The sequence below is a fragment of the Pocillopora damicornis genome, chromosome 5 (assembly GCF_964200805.1).
Source record: "Pocillopora damicornis chromosome 5, jaPocDami1.2, whole genome shotgun sequence".
Classification (NCBI taxonomy): domain Eukaryota; kingdom Metazoa; phylum Cnidaria; class Anthozoa; order Scleractinia; family Pocilloporidae; genus Pocillopora; species Pocillopora damicornis.
Window position 1 is genome coordinate 8,244,332 of NC_142674.1, and position 14,169 is coordinate 8,258,500.

The following is a 14,169-nucleotide window of genomic DNA, read 5'->3' on the forward strand; positions in this document are numbered from 1 at the left end:
CTCCAAAGTATACACATCTGAAATAAAATCTCTAAAAAGTGATTAGGACTAATATTTAGTCTGAAATCCATAAAAATAGTGTTGGTTATTTCAAGGAAGCAGTCTACAGCACATGAATACTTCCTGGATAGTTCAAACAATGGTTTGTAAAATGTCTGCGTATTAACGAAATCAGTGTGGAGAGCACAGCTTGACAGTGGTGTTTGAGAATTTGATGTCTGCTTTGACTGTACACTTTTGAGAAATAGATTTCCATGTATTCTGTCTACTTCATTATTTGTAATAATAAGAGGATTATAGCTTACATTTTAAGCATGAGAAATCCTTTGAAACAATTATTTTAAAGTGCATATAGGAATGTGAAGGCTGTACCAAAAACTACAAAAGTAATGTTTTGATGCTACTATTTTACTAAACATTGCACTGTTTGCCCTGCCATGGCCATGAAATGTCAACGAGAATGACAAAAACATAACGGAATACATTATGTCCACAGTGTGAAATGAGGTGCATGTAACTTTGATTTAATGGGTTTTCACAGAGAAAAAAGTGTTGCACAAAGCACAGTGTGAAACAAGCTTTCATGTAATATGAGGAAGATTATCAATGTTGTTTGTTTAATTTGAATGTGTTTCTAAAGGATAATTTGCAATCAATTTGGTGATTCGTGGTAAGTTTTCAAGTGATCAATGGTATTTTGTTGGGTGGAAGTTTCTTTTAATTTCAAGAACTTTGCCTAGAGGTGGTCAGAACTGAACTCTTTGGTTCGATTTGAGCTTCTTTGGCTGTGTCAGTACGTTGGTTGAAATTGACTATCAAAGAGTGCGCTGTATCCACATCACTGCTTCTTGACAGATGAAATGTGGCCATGGAATTTCCATAATTAGCAATCGTCGATGATGATTTTTTCTTCTGATAGCAATGTATTCTTACAGGCATACGGGAACTGTATCCATTACAAAAAGTGCAATTGATATTCCAGTAGTAGGACAAAAGGATGTAAATTTTGCTGGCTTCGCCAAGTGAAAAGATCCAAAAATCATATCCAAAATGGCCATTCTCATGACCGAGGAGAGCATTTCCATTGCCAAAACTTTCTTGGTGGTTGGAGATGATGCTTACACCCCAAGGGCATCTTGTTCAGACTCAGTAGGAGGAGATTTAGCAAGGACACTACAAAGCTCCAAATGCACAACATGCCTATTAGAAATCTCAATCAAGGAGTGACAGCAAACAATTGTACTTCTCTTTTGAGAAAGGCACTGTCTCATACTACTTCATGGTTAGATCCAACAGGTATATGTAATTTGTCCTTATTAACATGCAGCATGTGTTTCACATGGTCTGACTTGCATTACTTCGTTGAAATCTCAAACACTTCCTACAACAAGAAATTAATATCCTAAACATTCAATATAAGGTACCAGACAACCTTGCTCTTTTACCAGTTGTTACAGATTTTATCACAGGCAGTATTTTTTCTATGAATACTGAAGCAGATGTTTACCTCCTAGCGACTTTATTCCCGACAATGTGATGGTAACTCGAGATTAAGCAAAAGTGTCACAAATCAGTCCCAAACAAAACATTAATTTTCCTTGAAACTCACCACTACAAATTTCTTTCCACATGAATTGCAACCAAACATATTATAGGCCATAAAAATATATGTCTTGGGATAGCTAAATTGATGGGCAATGAGCACTTGGTGAAATCCTTAGAAAGGTATGCCAAAGCCCAGGAATTTCATGACATGATAAATTCATGGGTCTTGAAAATTGGTCAGTGGTTAATCCAACACTGATTTAATAGTAAGATCATTTTCATGACCCATGGAAATGACATGTTACAAATGTGTCTACTTGTGTGTACAGTATCTAATAATTGTCACATGTGAATATTCATCAATTTCTCATCCTATGTAATCTGTTTAACTTAATAAGGAACAAGAAAGGTAAAAGTAATGGCCTATCTTTTGGAAAATAACAATTAAGACTATAGCTTTGACACTGTTTTTATTGTAAGAAGTGTCTGGCTGCAGATAGCCAGAATCAAAATAAATAAAAATTTTAAAAATTAGAAGTTGAATATATCTTGAATATTTTGAAATTGTAATAAGAAACATTTATATAGCTTTTAAAACTATGCACCTATTCAAAAGTGCTTTGCATCAAATCAACTATTATTAACTAGCACTGAACACTTTCCTAAAAAGAAATGCCTAGAGATATTTCCTAAAAGTAGCTAGGCTGCTATAGGAACTGATTGGTAATGGCATTTACACACGCAAAAAAGTTACATGCATAAAACTCAAATGATGTAAAATCACATTCTTTGTAATATTTTACTTCGGGTTGCTTTTTTGTTACTTTTGTTTGAAAAAATGTCTCTGGTAATTGACATCAGGGAAGTTGAATGAACAATCTGCAGTATGTAGACGCAGCAGCTATGTAGACATGTAAATCAATATGAATATTGCATGGGACTTCTCATCCCAGAATATTGTTACTCAACTCATGCTACGGAAAATTAAGTCAAACAATGGCCTGATCAGCGATATTTCTTGTAAACAGACTTACTTGGTAGGTAGGTCGGTAAGACTTTATTTAATGAGGGTAACATCTGACAGTAATATAACTGATAACCTTATGGTCCTCAAAAAAAAAAAAAAAACCTAATAGCAATAGTTGTAACAATATTAATAGTAATTAAAATAGTATGTAAGCCTTTGTACATCGCAAAATAAGATTATAAAAGGTGGTTATATACGGAATTTAAAATTTACATGAATAATTGTGTAAGAATTTGATTATTTAAATTATTAGGGAACGCTTAATTTTTTTTGACACTGGTACTCCGTTAGAGGTCCACACTAAGATTGTTCCATTCCTTTGTTGCTCTCACAGCAAACGTTCGACCAGCTTCCTTACTTCTCTTACATCGAGGGCAACTTAAGTGAAGATTACAGAAATGGGTTGATCTGTTATGTGTGTCAGAGTTCCTTATAAGTAAATCATTTATATATTCAGGGGTATTGCCGTTCAGCCTTTTGTAAGCTTGCATCAATTTACAAATGATTCAGCATGAAAGGGAATCCACTTTAAGGAGTTAAATAAGCTGACAGAAGGTGTTGTTCTTTTGGCATCGATAATTAGTCTAGAACATTGCACATTTTTGAAGACGCAGAACTTTCAAAAGATTTTCTTTACCGCAAGAAGTCCAAATCATACTGCCGTAAAGCATTATAGGTTTAATGATTGTAGAGTTGTATGTCTTGTTGACTGCGTTTTAAATATGGACTTATGTGATGGAGTCCACGTTTTGCCAACTTTTTGCATAACTCCCCGATGTGGCAATTAAATGAAAGATCGTGACCAAACATTGCCCATAAAAGTTTGAAGTCAGTTACTTGTTAATGTTTCTTCCATTTAAGTTAACATCTATTGTGCTAGAGGCGAGAAAGTTCTGCAAACGTGCAGAACGCAGCATGGACTTAGTATCTAGTATCTTAGTATCACCATCATCGTAGTATCTTAGTATCTTAGTATCTTAATATCTTAGTATCCTGAGAGTTGATAGACATCTTATTTCGTGCTGACCACTCATCTAAACATATGAGATCTTGATTTAGAGCCTGTGTCAGATGAGGGACATTTTCCCAGCCAGAGATTTTTGCTAAAGTTGTATCATCAGCATAAACGTCTAGTGTTGAATCATGTATACTTAAAGGTATGTCGTTCACAAACAATAGGAAGAAAATTAAAATAGGTCCTAAGATCGATCCTTGAGGCACTCCTTGCAACAACTGTTTACTGGTGGAACAGCAGCCATTTATTCGCACATATTGTTTCCTTCTGGTAAGATATGACCCAAACCACTTTAATGATAAATTATTGGCCTCGTAAATAGAGAGCTTCTTAGGTAAAAGTCAGTGATTGATCACATTGAAGGCCTTTCTAAAATTGACAAAGGCTAAGCCAGTGACCATATTGTTATCCATATTAAAGAGCAGTTCATCAGTTAATTTAATCAGTGCCGTTTCCGTGGTATGATCTGGTTGAAAAGCTGACTGAAGGTTGTATAGCAAATCGTAGCTATGTAGGTATGTGGAAAGGGATGTTGCAATGTGTCGTTGAAGTATCTTCGAAATAACAGCTAATACAGAAATTGTCAGTAGTCGCTTGTGTCTTCACGAGAGCCATTTTTGAACAAAGGAATGACTCGCAACCTCTTTTTTGTTTGGCATATTTAGGTTAAGTAGTCAAAGGAAGGTGGTCTGCAAGCCTGATATTTGAGACTGATGTATTTGCAATAACAGCTGGATGACTTGTATAACAATGATCCAAGCATGTGCCACTTTTAGGTCTTGTAACAGAAGTAATGACTTATCTAAGGGCCATGCTCTTCAGAGCTTTGGCCAGCTTATGACTATTGATCCAAATACCGGTCGTTAACATTAAAATCACCCAGAATAATGGTCTCGCGATTCAGCAGATAAGCGTTCTCAATGTTCTTCACTATCCTGTTATCAGTGTCAGCCTTTGAAGAAGGCTAACAGTATAGAGCCCTAGTTAAAAGCGATCTTTTTTAATTAAAAGGGAAAATATCCAGCCATAAGCTTTCAATCTCCTTTTCTTCTAATTTAATGCGGCAGTTTTCTTTCAGCCTGAAGTTGACATAAGCTAGAATGCTACCAGTGTCAGCATTTGAAGAAGGTTAACAGTATAGAGAACTTGCTAAGAGCGATCTTTTTTAATTAAAAGGGAAATTTTCCAGCCATAAGCTTTCAATCTCCTTTTTAATTTAATGCAGCAGTTTTCTTTCAGCCTGAAGTTGACGTAAGCTAGAATGCCACCACCCCATTTTACTCCGGGTCTGTCCTTCCTATACATCACAAAGCCAGGAATTTCAAAAACAGAATCTGGCATCTTTGGTTTCAAGAAGGTCCCAATCAAAAATAGCGGGTAAATTTGAGGAGAGCTTAAGGTTAAGAGATGGTTTATCTGTTCAAACTCAGCATTGGTCAATCTGTTGACATTCCACTAGCAGATCTTGTGTCGATGTTTATTGAAAAAAAAGTGCAACTTGCAGCTGGAGGGCTGAATTGCATGTACACAAAATAATAATTTTAAATAAAATTAATAAATATTTAAATTGAATAATATTGAAAAGGTGAATTACAAAATTGGATTTAATCCATGTGATCTAAATATTTGTTATAAAAAGGGCATTATATCTCTAAGTCTATTGGAAAATATAGTTCATAATTTACATATCAGGATTCGTTATAAACTCCAATTGGAGACGATATAAAGGTGTTCATAAATCTACAAGTCTATTACAAGATTATATCTCGGGATGTGTCTTTCTGGTAGAAGATACCCAAGGTTATGACTGGGTGTAGTAACAATGTCATTGAATAGTTTATCACATGCTTTTAAATGCTTGTCGCTTAGCTTTAAAATTCCACTGAGGTCCGAGCTGTCCACGTAGTCAATGTTGGGGTAGATTATTGCCAGAACACACTTCTGAACCTGTTCTATGGCATCTGATTTGTAGGCTGATAGCTCGAAATGGAAAACCTGATAGCTGCACTCCAAAACAGGTCTTAGGATATTCTCAAGATGGACAAGGTTAAACCGTGTAAGCTTTACAAAAGGAGGAAAAGGAAAACTATGTTATGTAAGATCCAAGTGTAACATTTTTTTTTATGTAAGATCCAAGTGTAACATTTGCATCTAGACATGGATGAAACGAGACACGAAAAGGACGTCCACCCTCCAAACGACTTTCTTTAGGTTCCATATCAACTTCATAATCAAGGTCTCCCAACAACTGCAAAAACTTATCCTCTTGTGTAAATTCTGGATCACTAACTGATATCCCACTTGTCTCAGACTGATCACCCGCAAGTTCTTCACTTGATCCAAAAAGTGAATGAAACACTTTGGAAGGCAATTGAAATTCTCTCTCAACAACTTTGTTATTTTCACTAAACTTTCGGCATTCTTTGTACTCTTTTGCTCCGTCATCTCGATAGCAACGAAGAAGAAGAGCCTCTCTAAAGCTGTTGCTTGCCCTACTTCGATCGATGCTTATGTCAAACCCGGGGTTCTTCTTAGCTCTGTACTCGATGTGACGTTCTACAGCAGCCACCCAATTGATACGGAACCGACCCTCCTGGTTGACAAACCATGCATATTCCTCCTCTAGGATCAATTCTCGGAGGAAGTGGTACACTGTATTCTTGTTCCCTTCCCCAAAATTCGCTGCTAGTTTCGACATGTCAGTTGTGAAGGTATCTTGCTTGAGTGTTATCTCATCCTAGCTTAATGCGACAAAGATCTTGAAGGATTTCCTTCGCGGTCAAAACGAACGGTGCCAGGAATCCCAACGGATCGAAAATAGCACTCGCTAGAGACAAGATACCACTACGCGTTTGTGGACGGGAGCTAATGTTGACTCTGAAGCGGAACGAGTCGGATTCTACACACCATTGAACTCCCAGGGCTCGCTGAACAGGCAACTCTTCCTTCCTTATGTCCATGTCCTTGATGTCCTTTGCTCGCTCCTTCTCAGGGATAGCTTGCAGAACATCACGACTATTGCTGACCCATTTGGTTAGCTTGAAACCACCACGTGATAGTAAACTGCATAAACTGCCAACATGCTCAATGGCTTTCTGCTCGCCAGGGAGGGACTTCAAACAATCATCAACATAAAAGTTTCTTTTAACTGTGTTAATGACGTCAGGAGGGAAGCTGTGACGATTTTCTTCTGCTGTCTTGCGGAGTGCGAGGTTTGCGCAAGCCGGTGATGAAATGGCTCCAAACAAGTGAACGACCATCTGATATTCTCGTAATTCGCGCGCCATGTTGCCATCCTCCCACCAAAGAAAACGTAGAAAGGAACTGTCAGGATCGGGAACTCTTACTTGGTGGAACATGGACTCTATGTCCGCCATGACGGCCACTCTCTCTTCACGAAACCTCAACAGGACTCCTACAAGCGAACTAGTTAGGTCCGGGCCCTTGTACAGCATGTCATTGAGGGACTTTCCCATAAATTTGGCCGAACAGTCAAACACGACGCGGATCTTTCCTGGCTTGCGAGGGTGGTAAACACCATGGTGCGGTATGTACCAGGCGGTGCCCTTCGCGGGGCTCTTCTGATCAGGGGACACTTTGCGTGCATATCCTTTGGAGAGAATGTCTTCCATAAAGGCCTTATAATCTTGGTACAAGTTCGGGTCTCTTTCCAGCCTTTTCTTCAACCAAATGGCGCGCTGCCAGGCCTGAGCCTTGTTGCTGGGTACAGGCGTTTGGCGGTCCTTAAAAGGTAAAGAGATTTGATAGTACCCTTACTACTTGGATAACCGTAGTAATTCTAGAGCTAATACATGCGAAAAGTCCCGACTATCTGCGGAAGGGATGTATTTATTAGAGTAAAAACACAATGCAAAAAATTCTAAAACTTTTCCAAAAATCAAACTCTACATACCAGTAATGTAAAATTTCAACTAATAATTGCTACATAAAATACAAAGATTAAAAACCATACTGTACTTATCAAGTAGCTCAAGTAGTAACATTTGCTCAACAAGTATAAAGGTATATAATAAATGATTTGCAAAACATGATCAGTAACCCTTGAGCTTTTGAAGAAAGAAGTTAGTAAACCTTGAGCTTTTGAAAAAAATGTTACACTTGGATCTTACATATGGTATGTATGTGGGTAATGGCGAAATGGTGACTTTGGTTTTGGTTTTACGACCTTCAGTTGAAAACCATTCTACTGATTTGCTGCTTCCCTCAGGCTCTTCATAAACTTTGCATAGACAACATTTTCAAACCTCCTGTTGTTGGACCCTTCCTCGCTGAATTCTGCTTCAAGAAGGTTTGTCATATTATTTAAAGTTAAAGGCTGTTTCAAGGCTCTTGAAATTTAGAAATGCAATGAAGTGAATATCTTGATCATTAATAGGTGTATCGGACAAACACTAACAATAAAGTAACACCTCAAGTTATCGAACCTTAGCAGCCTATTGTGTAAATTTAACTAGCCTTAGTTTGCATAACTTTGTATTGATGAAACCCTAACCGGCAAAATGTTGACTACCATAGGAAATAATACTTGTGCCTTTCAAAGTCTATAATTTTTCCTTATATACATTTATTTAAATGTAATAGAAATTTGGCTCCCCAAAAAATGTACATTTAACGATATAAAAATCGCGATAAAACATTTCGTAAAAGCATATTGAAAATATGTTGACAACATTTCGACGTTTGGCTAACATCATTATCAAGTCAAAGAGTGAAAGACAAAAAATGTTTAAATACTAAAAAGACAATAGGTAATGGAATGTTCTTTTAAACAAATAGTTTTGCGGGAGTGGAATCAGTCTGTGTTGAGACTAGGATTGCATTGCTTGATGAAAAGCATCTCATAGACAAGACAGTCAAATTTTCCTTGGCACTTTTTTAAGAATGTGGAATTGGCTTTGAGGAAGGCTTGTATCCCCATGGGCTGTCGGAAAGTTTTCACCGATCGCAAAGTTCTCTGGCAAATTCAACATGAAAAGCATCTCATCTTGTTTTCTCTCAGACTCGTAGTGTCTAAAGCTGAAAATCTTTGTTTATCCTTTTGCTTTCTAGTACTGTTTTCATACTCTTTGTAGCCTGCATCAAAGTTGCTTTGAGACCTGAGTTTAGAATCTTTTTTGAGTGAAACTTTATCTTTGTTACTTGTTTGAACTTTTACCTTTACTTTGTTTATTTACCTTCTTCGATTATCTTGTAGCATTTCCTTTCTTGGACTGTAATTGCTAACCAAGAAAGAAGCATAACAGTTGTCTGAGGCAACAAAAGAGAGGGACTCAAGCTTCTTGAGCTCTTTGCAAACTTCCTGCATGCATCCACATCCCTCTTGCATGCATAAGGATGTAAAAATTATACAGCAAAAGCAGCAGGACAGTGCTGTTATTGCCACTGATTGGTATGAGGCGAACTTTTTTACAAGGAAACTTTTCCAATTATGGTGGTATGTTAATAGGAAAAGGCAAACCAGAAACAAGTATTGATATGAACATTATTGGAACTGCTGTGACACCCTACCAAGAAATAAAATATCTGGGAATAAATATTGATCGCAGTCTATCGTTCACTAGTTATATCAGTGAAATATGTAAAAAGACCAGCCGACGAGTCGAAGTTGTTATGAGACTATGAACGCTTATACCGACAAATGCTAAGTTAGCACTGTACAAAGCAGCAATTCTACCACACATCACATACTGCAGCACTGTTTGGCATTTCTGTAAATGCACTGACGCCTTAAACTTGGGCGCATTCAAGAACGTGCTTTGAGAGCCATCTATTGTGATTGGAATGCATCATGTGAACAGTTGTTAAAATGGGCGAATCTACCAACCCTTAAAAATAGAAGACTGATAGACATAACCATAATAATATACAAAGTGAAGTCTGACATTTGCCCAACTTATATTTCTGATCTATTTGTCAAAAATCAATCCAAATACAATCTTAGAATTAAAGAATTTGAAATCCCAGGCTTCAACACCATTAATTATGGCAAAAACTCTGTAAGATACATTGCATCGGTGTTGTGGGCGAAGCTCCCTGAATACCTTAGGAATTCACCATCATTGTCATCTTTTAAGGGATCTGTACGAAAACTAAACCTCGAAGTTATAATTAGAAAGGATTGTTATTGTTCATTTTGTAAATAGATATAGTAACATACAAGTAGAAATAAAAGCAGATAAATGATGAGCAAATAAATGCGAAGGAATGTTATCTCATGTGGTTGCCTTTTGTGCCAACCTCTTTCTACTCATGTGACCAAAAACTATCACCTTTGTTGTTAACAGAAACTTTATGCATGTCTCCAGAAAAGAAGTCTACCATTTTTGGTAGTAAACCGGCTTCTTCACTAGTATTTTTGTCATTTTAGTTAACTTACATGTAGGCTGTGTATTCTAAGCAGTTGAGCTTTGTACTACACTGCACCTTTGGCTGTGCTGTTTTTCTTTAGATACTGCTAAAAGGCAGTGCACACTGAATAACTTGTCTGGTCTAGGCTTACACACAGAAAACAATCTTCCCTCCCTCTCTTGCCTTTCTTTTTGGCCACTGCTTCTTCCTCCTCTCTCTTAGACTGTATCCAGCTGTGCTGATATTCTTTCTGCCATGTTGGAAGTTTGCAGCACTAGATCCTCTGCCTTATTGGCTTCTTTAATTAATAGAAACCAATCTTAGTTAGGTTCTGATTTTTGGTGTGAGGCAGCGTAATATCACTTTTGGAGTTGCTGCTTATTTTTGCCTTCCATCTAGATGCTTGGGCCACAAAAAATTAAGTGCAAGTTGACACACAGGAGAAAAAATGATAATAGTAATCTTTAGTTGTCCTAATTAAACCAATCAGCCGAACTCAGAGGGAAAAGTTGGTGTTAACTTGTTATCAGCACTGTAACTATAAAATACATATTTAAAATGTATCCACATGTAAAGAAACGAATTGATAGGAAAGTCATATGTATATGGGAAATAAAAATGGAAGATATATACATAACAATGAGATTGAGAATGCTTCATAAAAATTGCGTAAAATGTTTTATAATACTACAATCGAACGATAAATTAATACTTACCATTTCTTTAGTAAAAAGTTTTGACGCAATTTCCCAAACAAATAATACACTTGGGTCATCGGGATAAGTCGGCATGTTGTCGTAGCTTCGTAATTTTTTTCCATCATTCCATCTCAGTCCCTCTCGACCAAGGTGGTTTTGGTGGATGGAATCTAATGCTGACCCACAAAGACGTCAAATATTTCGTTAACTAAGAGTACGTGTATTGGTACCTACTTATCGAGGAAAACTACAGAATGAAGACTGCGGTCGAAGAGTTCCGCGCAAATTTCCTCTCGAACACAAAGCTGATAAGAATCAACTTTCTGATCTGGAGTAGAGCTTTTTGGTTTCTTTCGTGAACGAGAAGCCATTGGTCCCTCGATAAACTAGTAACGCTTTATCTTTTTGCAGAACTTTCTCTCTGGTTTTTCACTTCGGAATTGCTCAACCACTTCTTGCCAATCTTTCTTCTCAGATGGATTTCGAAGATCATAACCATTTTCATTTTCATCGCCTCTTAATTCAGTTTTCTTTAATCGAAACACGAGCACTGTAGGACCATGGCCACGTTTTTGTGGTGCCCACCTCAAAGCTTCATCAAAATTTTTGCTCAAATAAAAGCCATCTCCATTGCTGAAGTCCTTCCCTATTTCACCTTTCCTCAAGTCAATCCCATCCTCAATTATATCTTTAGCATGTTTTTTAGATGTACCGTGAAAGAAAACTTCGAATTCGTCATCTTCTAGCGAATCTGGAAAAGCATTTTCGACTTGATTTTGTGTCCTGTAACACTTCCGCTCGAGTCCACATTTATCAACATTTATTACTTTTACTGCCTCGCCTCGCTCTGGCCAATCGTCTTCAGGAGGAAGATTAAACCATTCATTAACAGTGTCCTCTCTGTATGGAAAGCGGTTCAACTTGATGAAAATGCTTGGGCCATAATTTAACACATATTTTGAAACGGATAACTTGAGATACGAGGCGAGATCACACGATGCCACTAACGGGTTTCCGAGGCTCACCCGGCCCAGCCACCCTAGAATCGCAAACAGACGATTTTTCGCTTCTTCGTAATCTTCCTCATATTCTATTTTCAGCTCATTTCTCCAAAGGATCGCAGCACTCATTTTGAAATACAAAGATACGGGTGTCTCATGCTCTGCTGCCATCGTCTCTCAAACGTTGTGCATATCAAATAAGTGCGACATGACATTCTGTGGTCTTGACCTCTGCGAATTCCAAGAAATCCACCCAAATTCTGCGAAATTACATATTCGAACGCTTAGGAGACTTGAACTTTTTGATCTTGTAGGTCTGCTTATAAAGTTAGAATTTTTTCTTCAAATAAGCGTGGTAGCTTTAGCCTTTTAAAAGAATTTGGCTACTATTATTTTGATTGGAGGGTTTCGATCCGTTAGCGCGCGCGAGCCGCGAGATAAGTACGGCGTCACGACTCGGAACGCGTCACAATTCAGACAACAAAACCGTTGGAATTTTAGTGTGTGTCCTAGCACGAGCTGGCTTGCGAGAGAGAAAACTAAAATGACCGGCCGAGGGAAAGGAAAAGCGTCGGGCACCAAGGCACAAAAGAGCAGGTCCAGCCGAGCAGGTCTTCAGTTTCCAGTCGGCCGCATCCACCGACTCCTTCGCAAAGGAAACTATGCAGAGCGTGTCGGGGCGAGTGCTCCCGTATACTTGGCCGCTGTGCTCGAGTATCTAAGTGCTGAAATTCTAGAGTTGGCCGGAAACGCCGCTCGTGACAACAAGAAGAGCAGAATCATTCCCAGACACCTGCAGTTGGCCGTCCGAAACGACGAGGAATTGAGCTCAATAGTAATTGTAAACATCAATAATCAATGAAATGTAAAACCTTCCCAAAATATTACTAAAAGTAGTGGTGTTCTGGGCTGTCCTCATGTGCAGTTTAATCTATTAGAGCACTTGCAGCATCTGAAAGCGAACGTTTCTCAGTTTCCTCCATAGCTGTAAAAGTTATTGCATCAGAGGCTGGTGCGGGTTGATAAGTAGTGTTCATGCGACTTTCAATTAGTGCAGTTTTAAGTTCCTGTTCTTGGATAGTTGTTGGTTGCATTTGCTTTGGGTGCCTAGACGTTGCATTATATGAAGTGCTTGATTCTAGAATGCTAGGGATTTAGGGCCATTTAATCCCTTATTGTTCCCCATTATGTGCATACTGGGTTGCCACCAAGGCCGATCTCACTTTGAGGGTGGGCCAGGATTGTCTCCCTATTGTAGACTAGTCGTCCAGTGCTGCAATTAAGCTAACATAATTTCCCATTATTTTTCCTTTGAAAAGAGCTTCAAGCTTTTTCAGATCCAGGTTAATTTCACGCCAGTTCTCAAAACCCTTAGAGGTTAGATAATGAGCTCTACATTTATATTAACTGATGAAATGTGCTCGTATGCCACTCAAAAAGTAACCTTTCAGAGCTGAGTTCAATTAATTAGTTTTCATCAAACTTGCTGAAAAGTAATATTATAAAACATTTTTAGCTGGATCATGTTGTATTTCTAAATGAAAGCAGATAAATGATGAGCAAATAAATGCGAAGGAATGTTATCTCATGTGATTGCCTTTTGTGCCAACCTCTTTCTACTCATGTGACCAAAAACTATCACCTTTGTTGTTAACAGAAACTTTATGCATGTCTCCAGAAAAGAAGTCTACCATTTTTGGTAGTAAACCGGCTTCTTCACTAGTATTTTTGTCATTTTAGTTAACTTACATGTAGGCTGTGTATTCTAAGCAGTTGAGCTTTGTACTACACTGCACCTTTGGCTGTGCTGTTTTTCTTTAGATACTGCTAAAAGGCAGTGCACACTGAATAACTTGTCTGGTCTAGGCTTACACACAGAAAACAATCTTCCCTCCCTCTCTTGCCTTTCTTTTTGGCCACTGCTTCTTCCTCCTCTCTCTTAGACTGTATCCAGCTGTGCTGATATTCTTTCTGCCATGTTGGAAGTTTGCAGCACTAGATCCTCTGCCTTATTGGCTTCTTTAATTAATAGAAACCAATCTTAGTTAGGTTCTGATTTTTGGTGTGAGGCAGCGTAATATCACTTTTGGAGTTGCTGCTTATTTTTGCCTTCCATCTAGATGCTTGGGCCACAAAAAATTAAGTGCAAGTTGACACACAGGAGAAAAAATGATAATAGTAATCTTTAGTTGTCCTAATTAAACCAATCAGCCGAACTCAGAGGGAAAAGTTGGTGTTAACTTGTTATCAGCACTGTAACTATAAAATACATATTTAAAATGTATCCACATGTAAAGAAACGAATTGATAGGAAAGTCATATGTATATGGGAAATAAAAATGGAAGATATATACATAACAATGAGATTGAGAATGCTTCATAAAAATTGCGTAAAATGTTTTATAATACTACAATCGAACGATAAATTAATACTTACCATTTCTTTAGTAAAAAGTTTTGACGCAATTTCCCAAACAAATAATACACTTGGGTCATCGGGATAAGTCGGCATGT

At 37.8% G+C, this 14,169-nt stretch overlaps 1 protein-coding gene and 1 long non-coding RNA gene across 2 annotated transcripts in view; one reads left to right on the forward strand and one right to left on the reverse strand.

The window, feature by feature from the left end:
• The window catches only part of LOC149044979 (uncharacterized), a 29,586-nt gene that overhangs the window by 11,499 nt on the left and 3,918 nt on the right, over positions 1-14,169 (forward strand). The window lies entirely within an intron of this gene.
• LOC149044981 (uncharacterized) lies at positions 10,843-14,005 on the reverse strand. The gene has a single exon (XM_089207558.1). The coding sequence runs from the start codon at positions 11,824-11,826 to the stop codon at positions 11,041-11,043; it is 786 nt and encodes a 261-aa protein (XP_089063684.1). The 5' UTR covers positions 11,827-14,005; the 3' UTR covers positions 10,843-11,040.

What these genes read in the sequence shown, in the direction of transcription:
- LOC149044981 (XM_089207558.1), bottom strand. Translation starts at nt 11,826, where the DNA reads ATGGCAGCAGAGCATGAGACACCCGTATCTTTGTATTTCAAAATGAGT.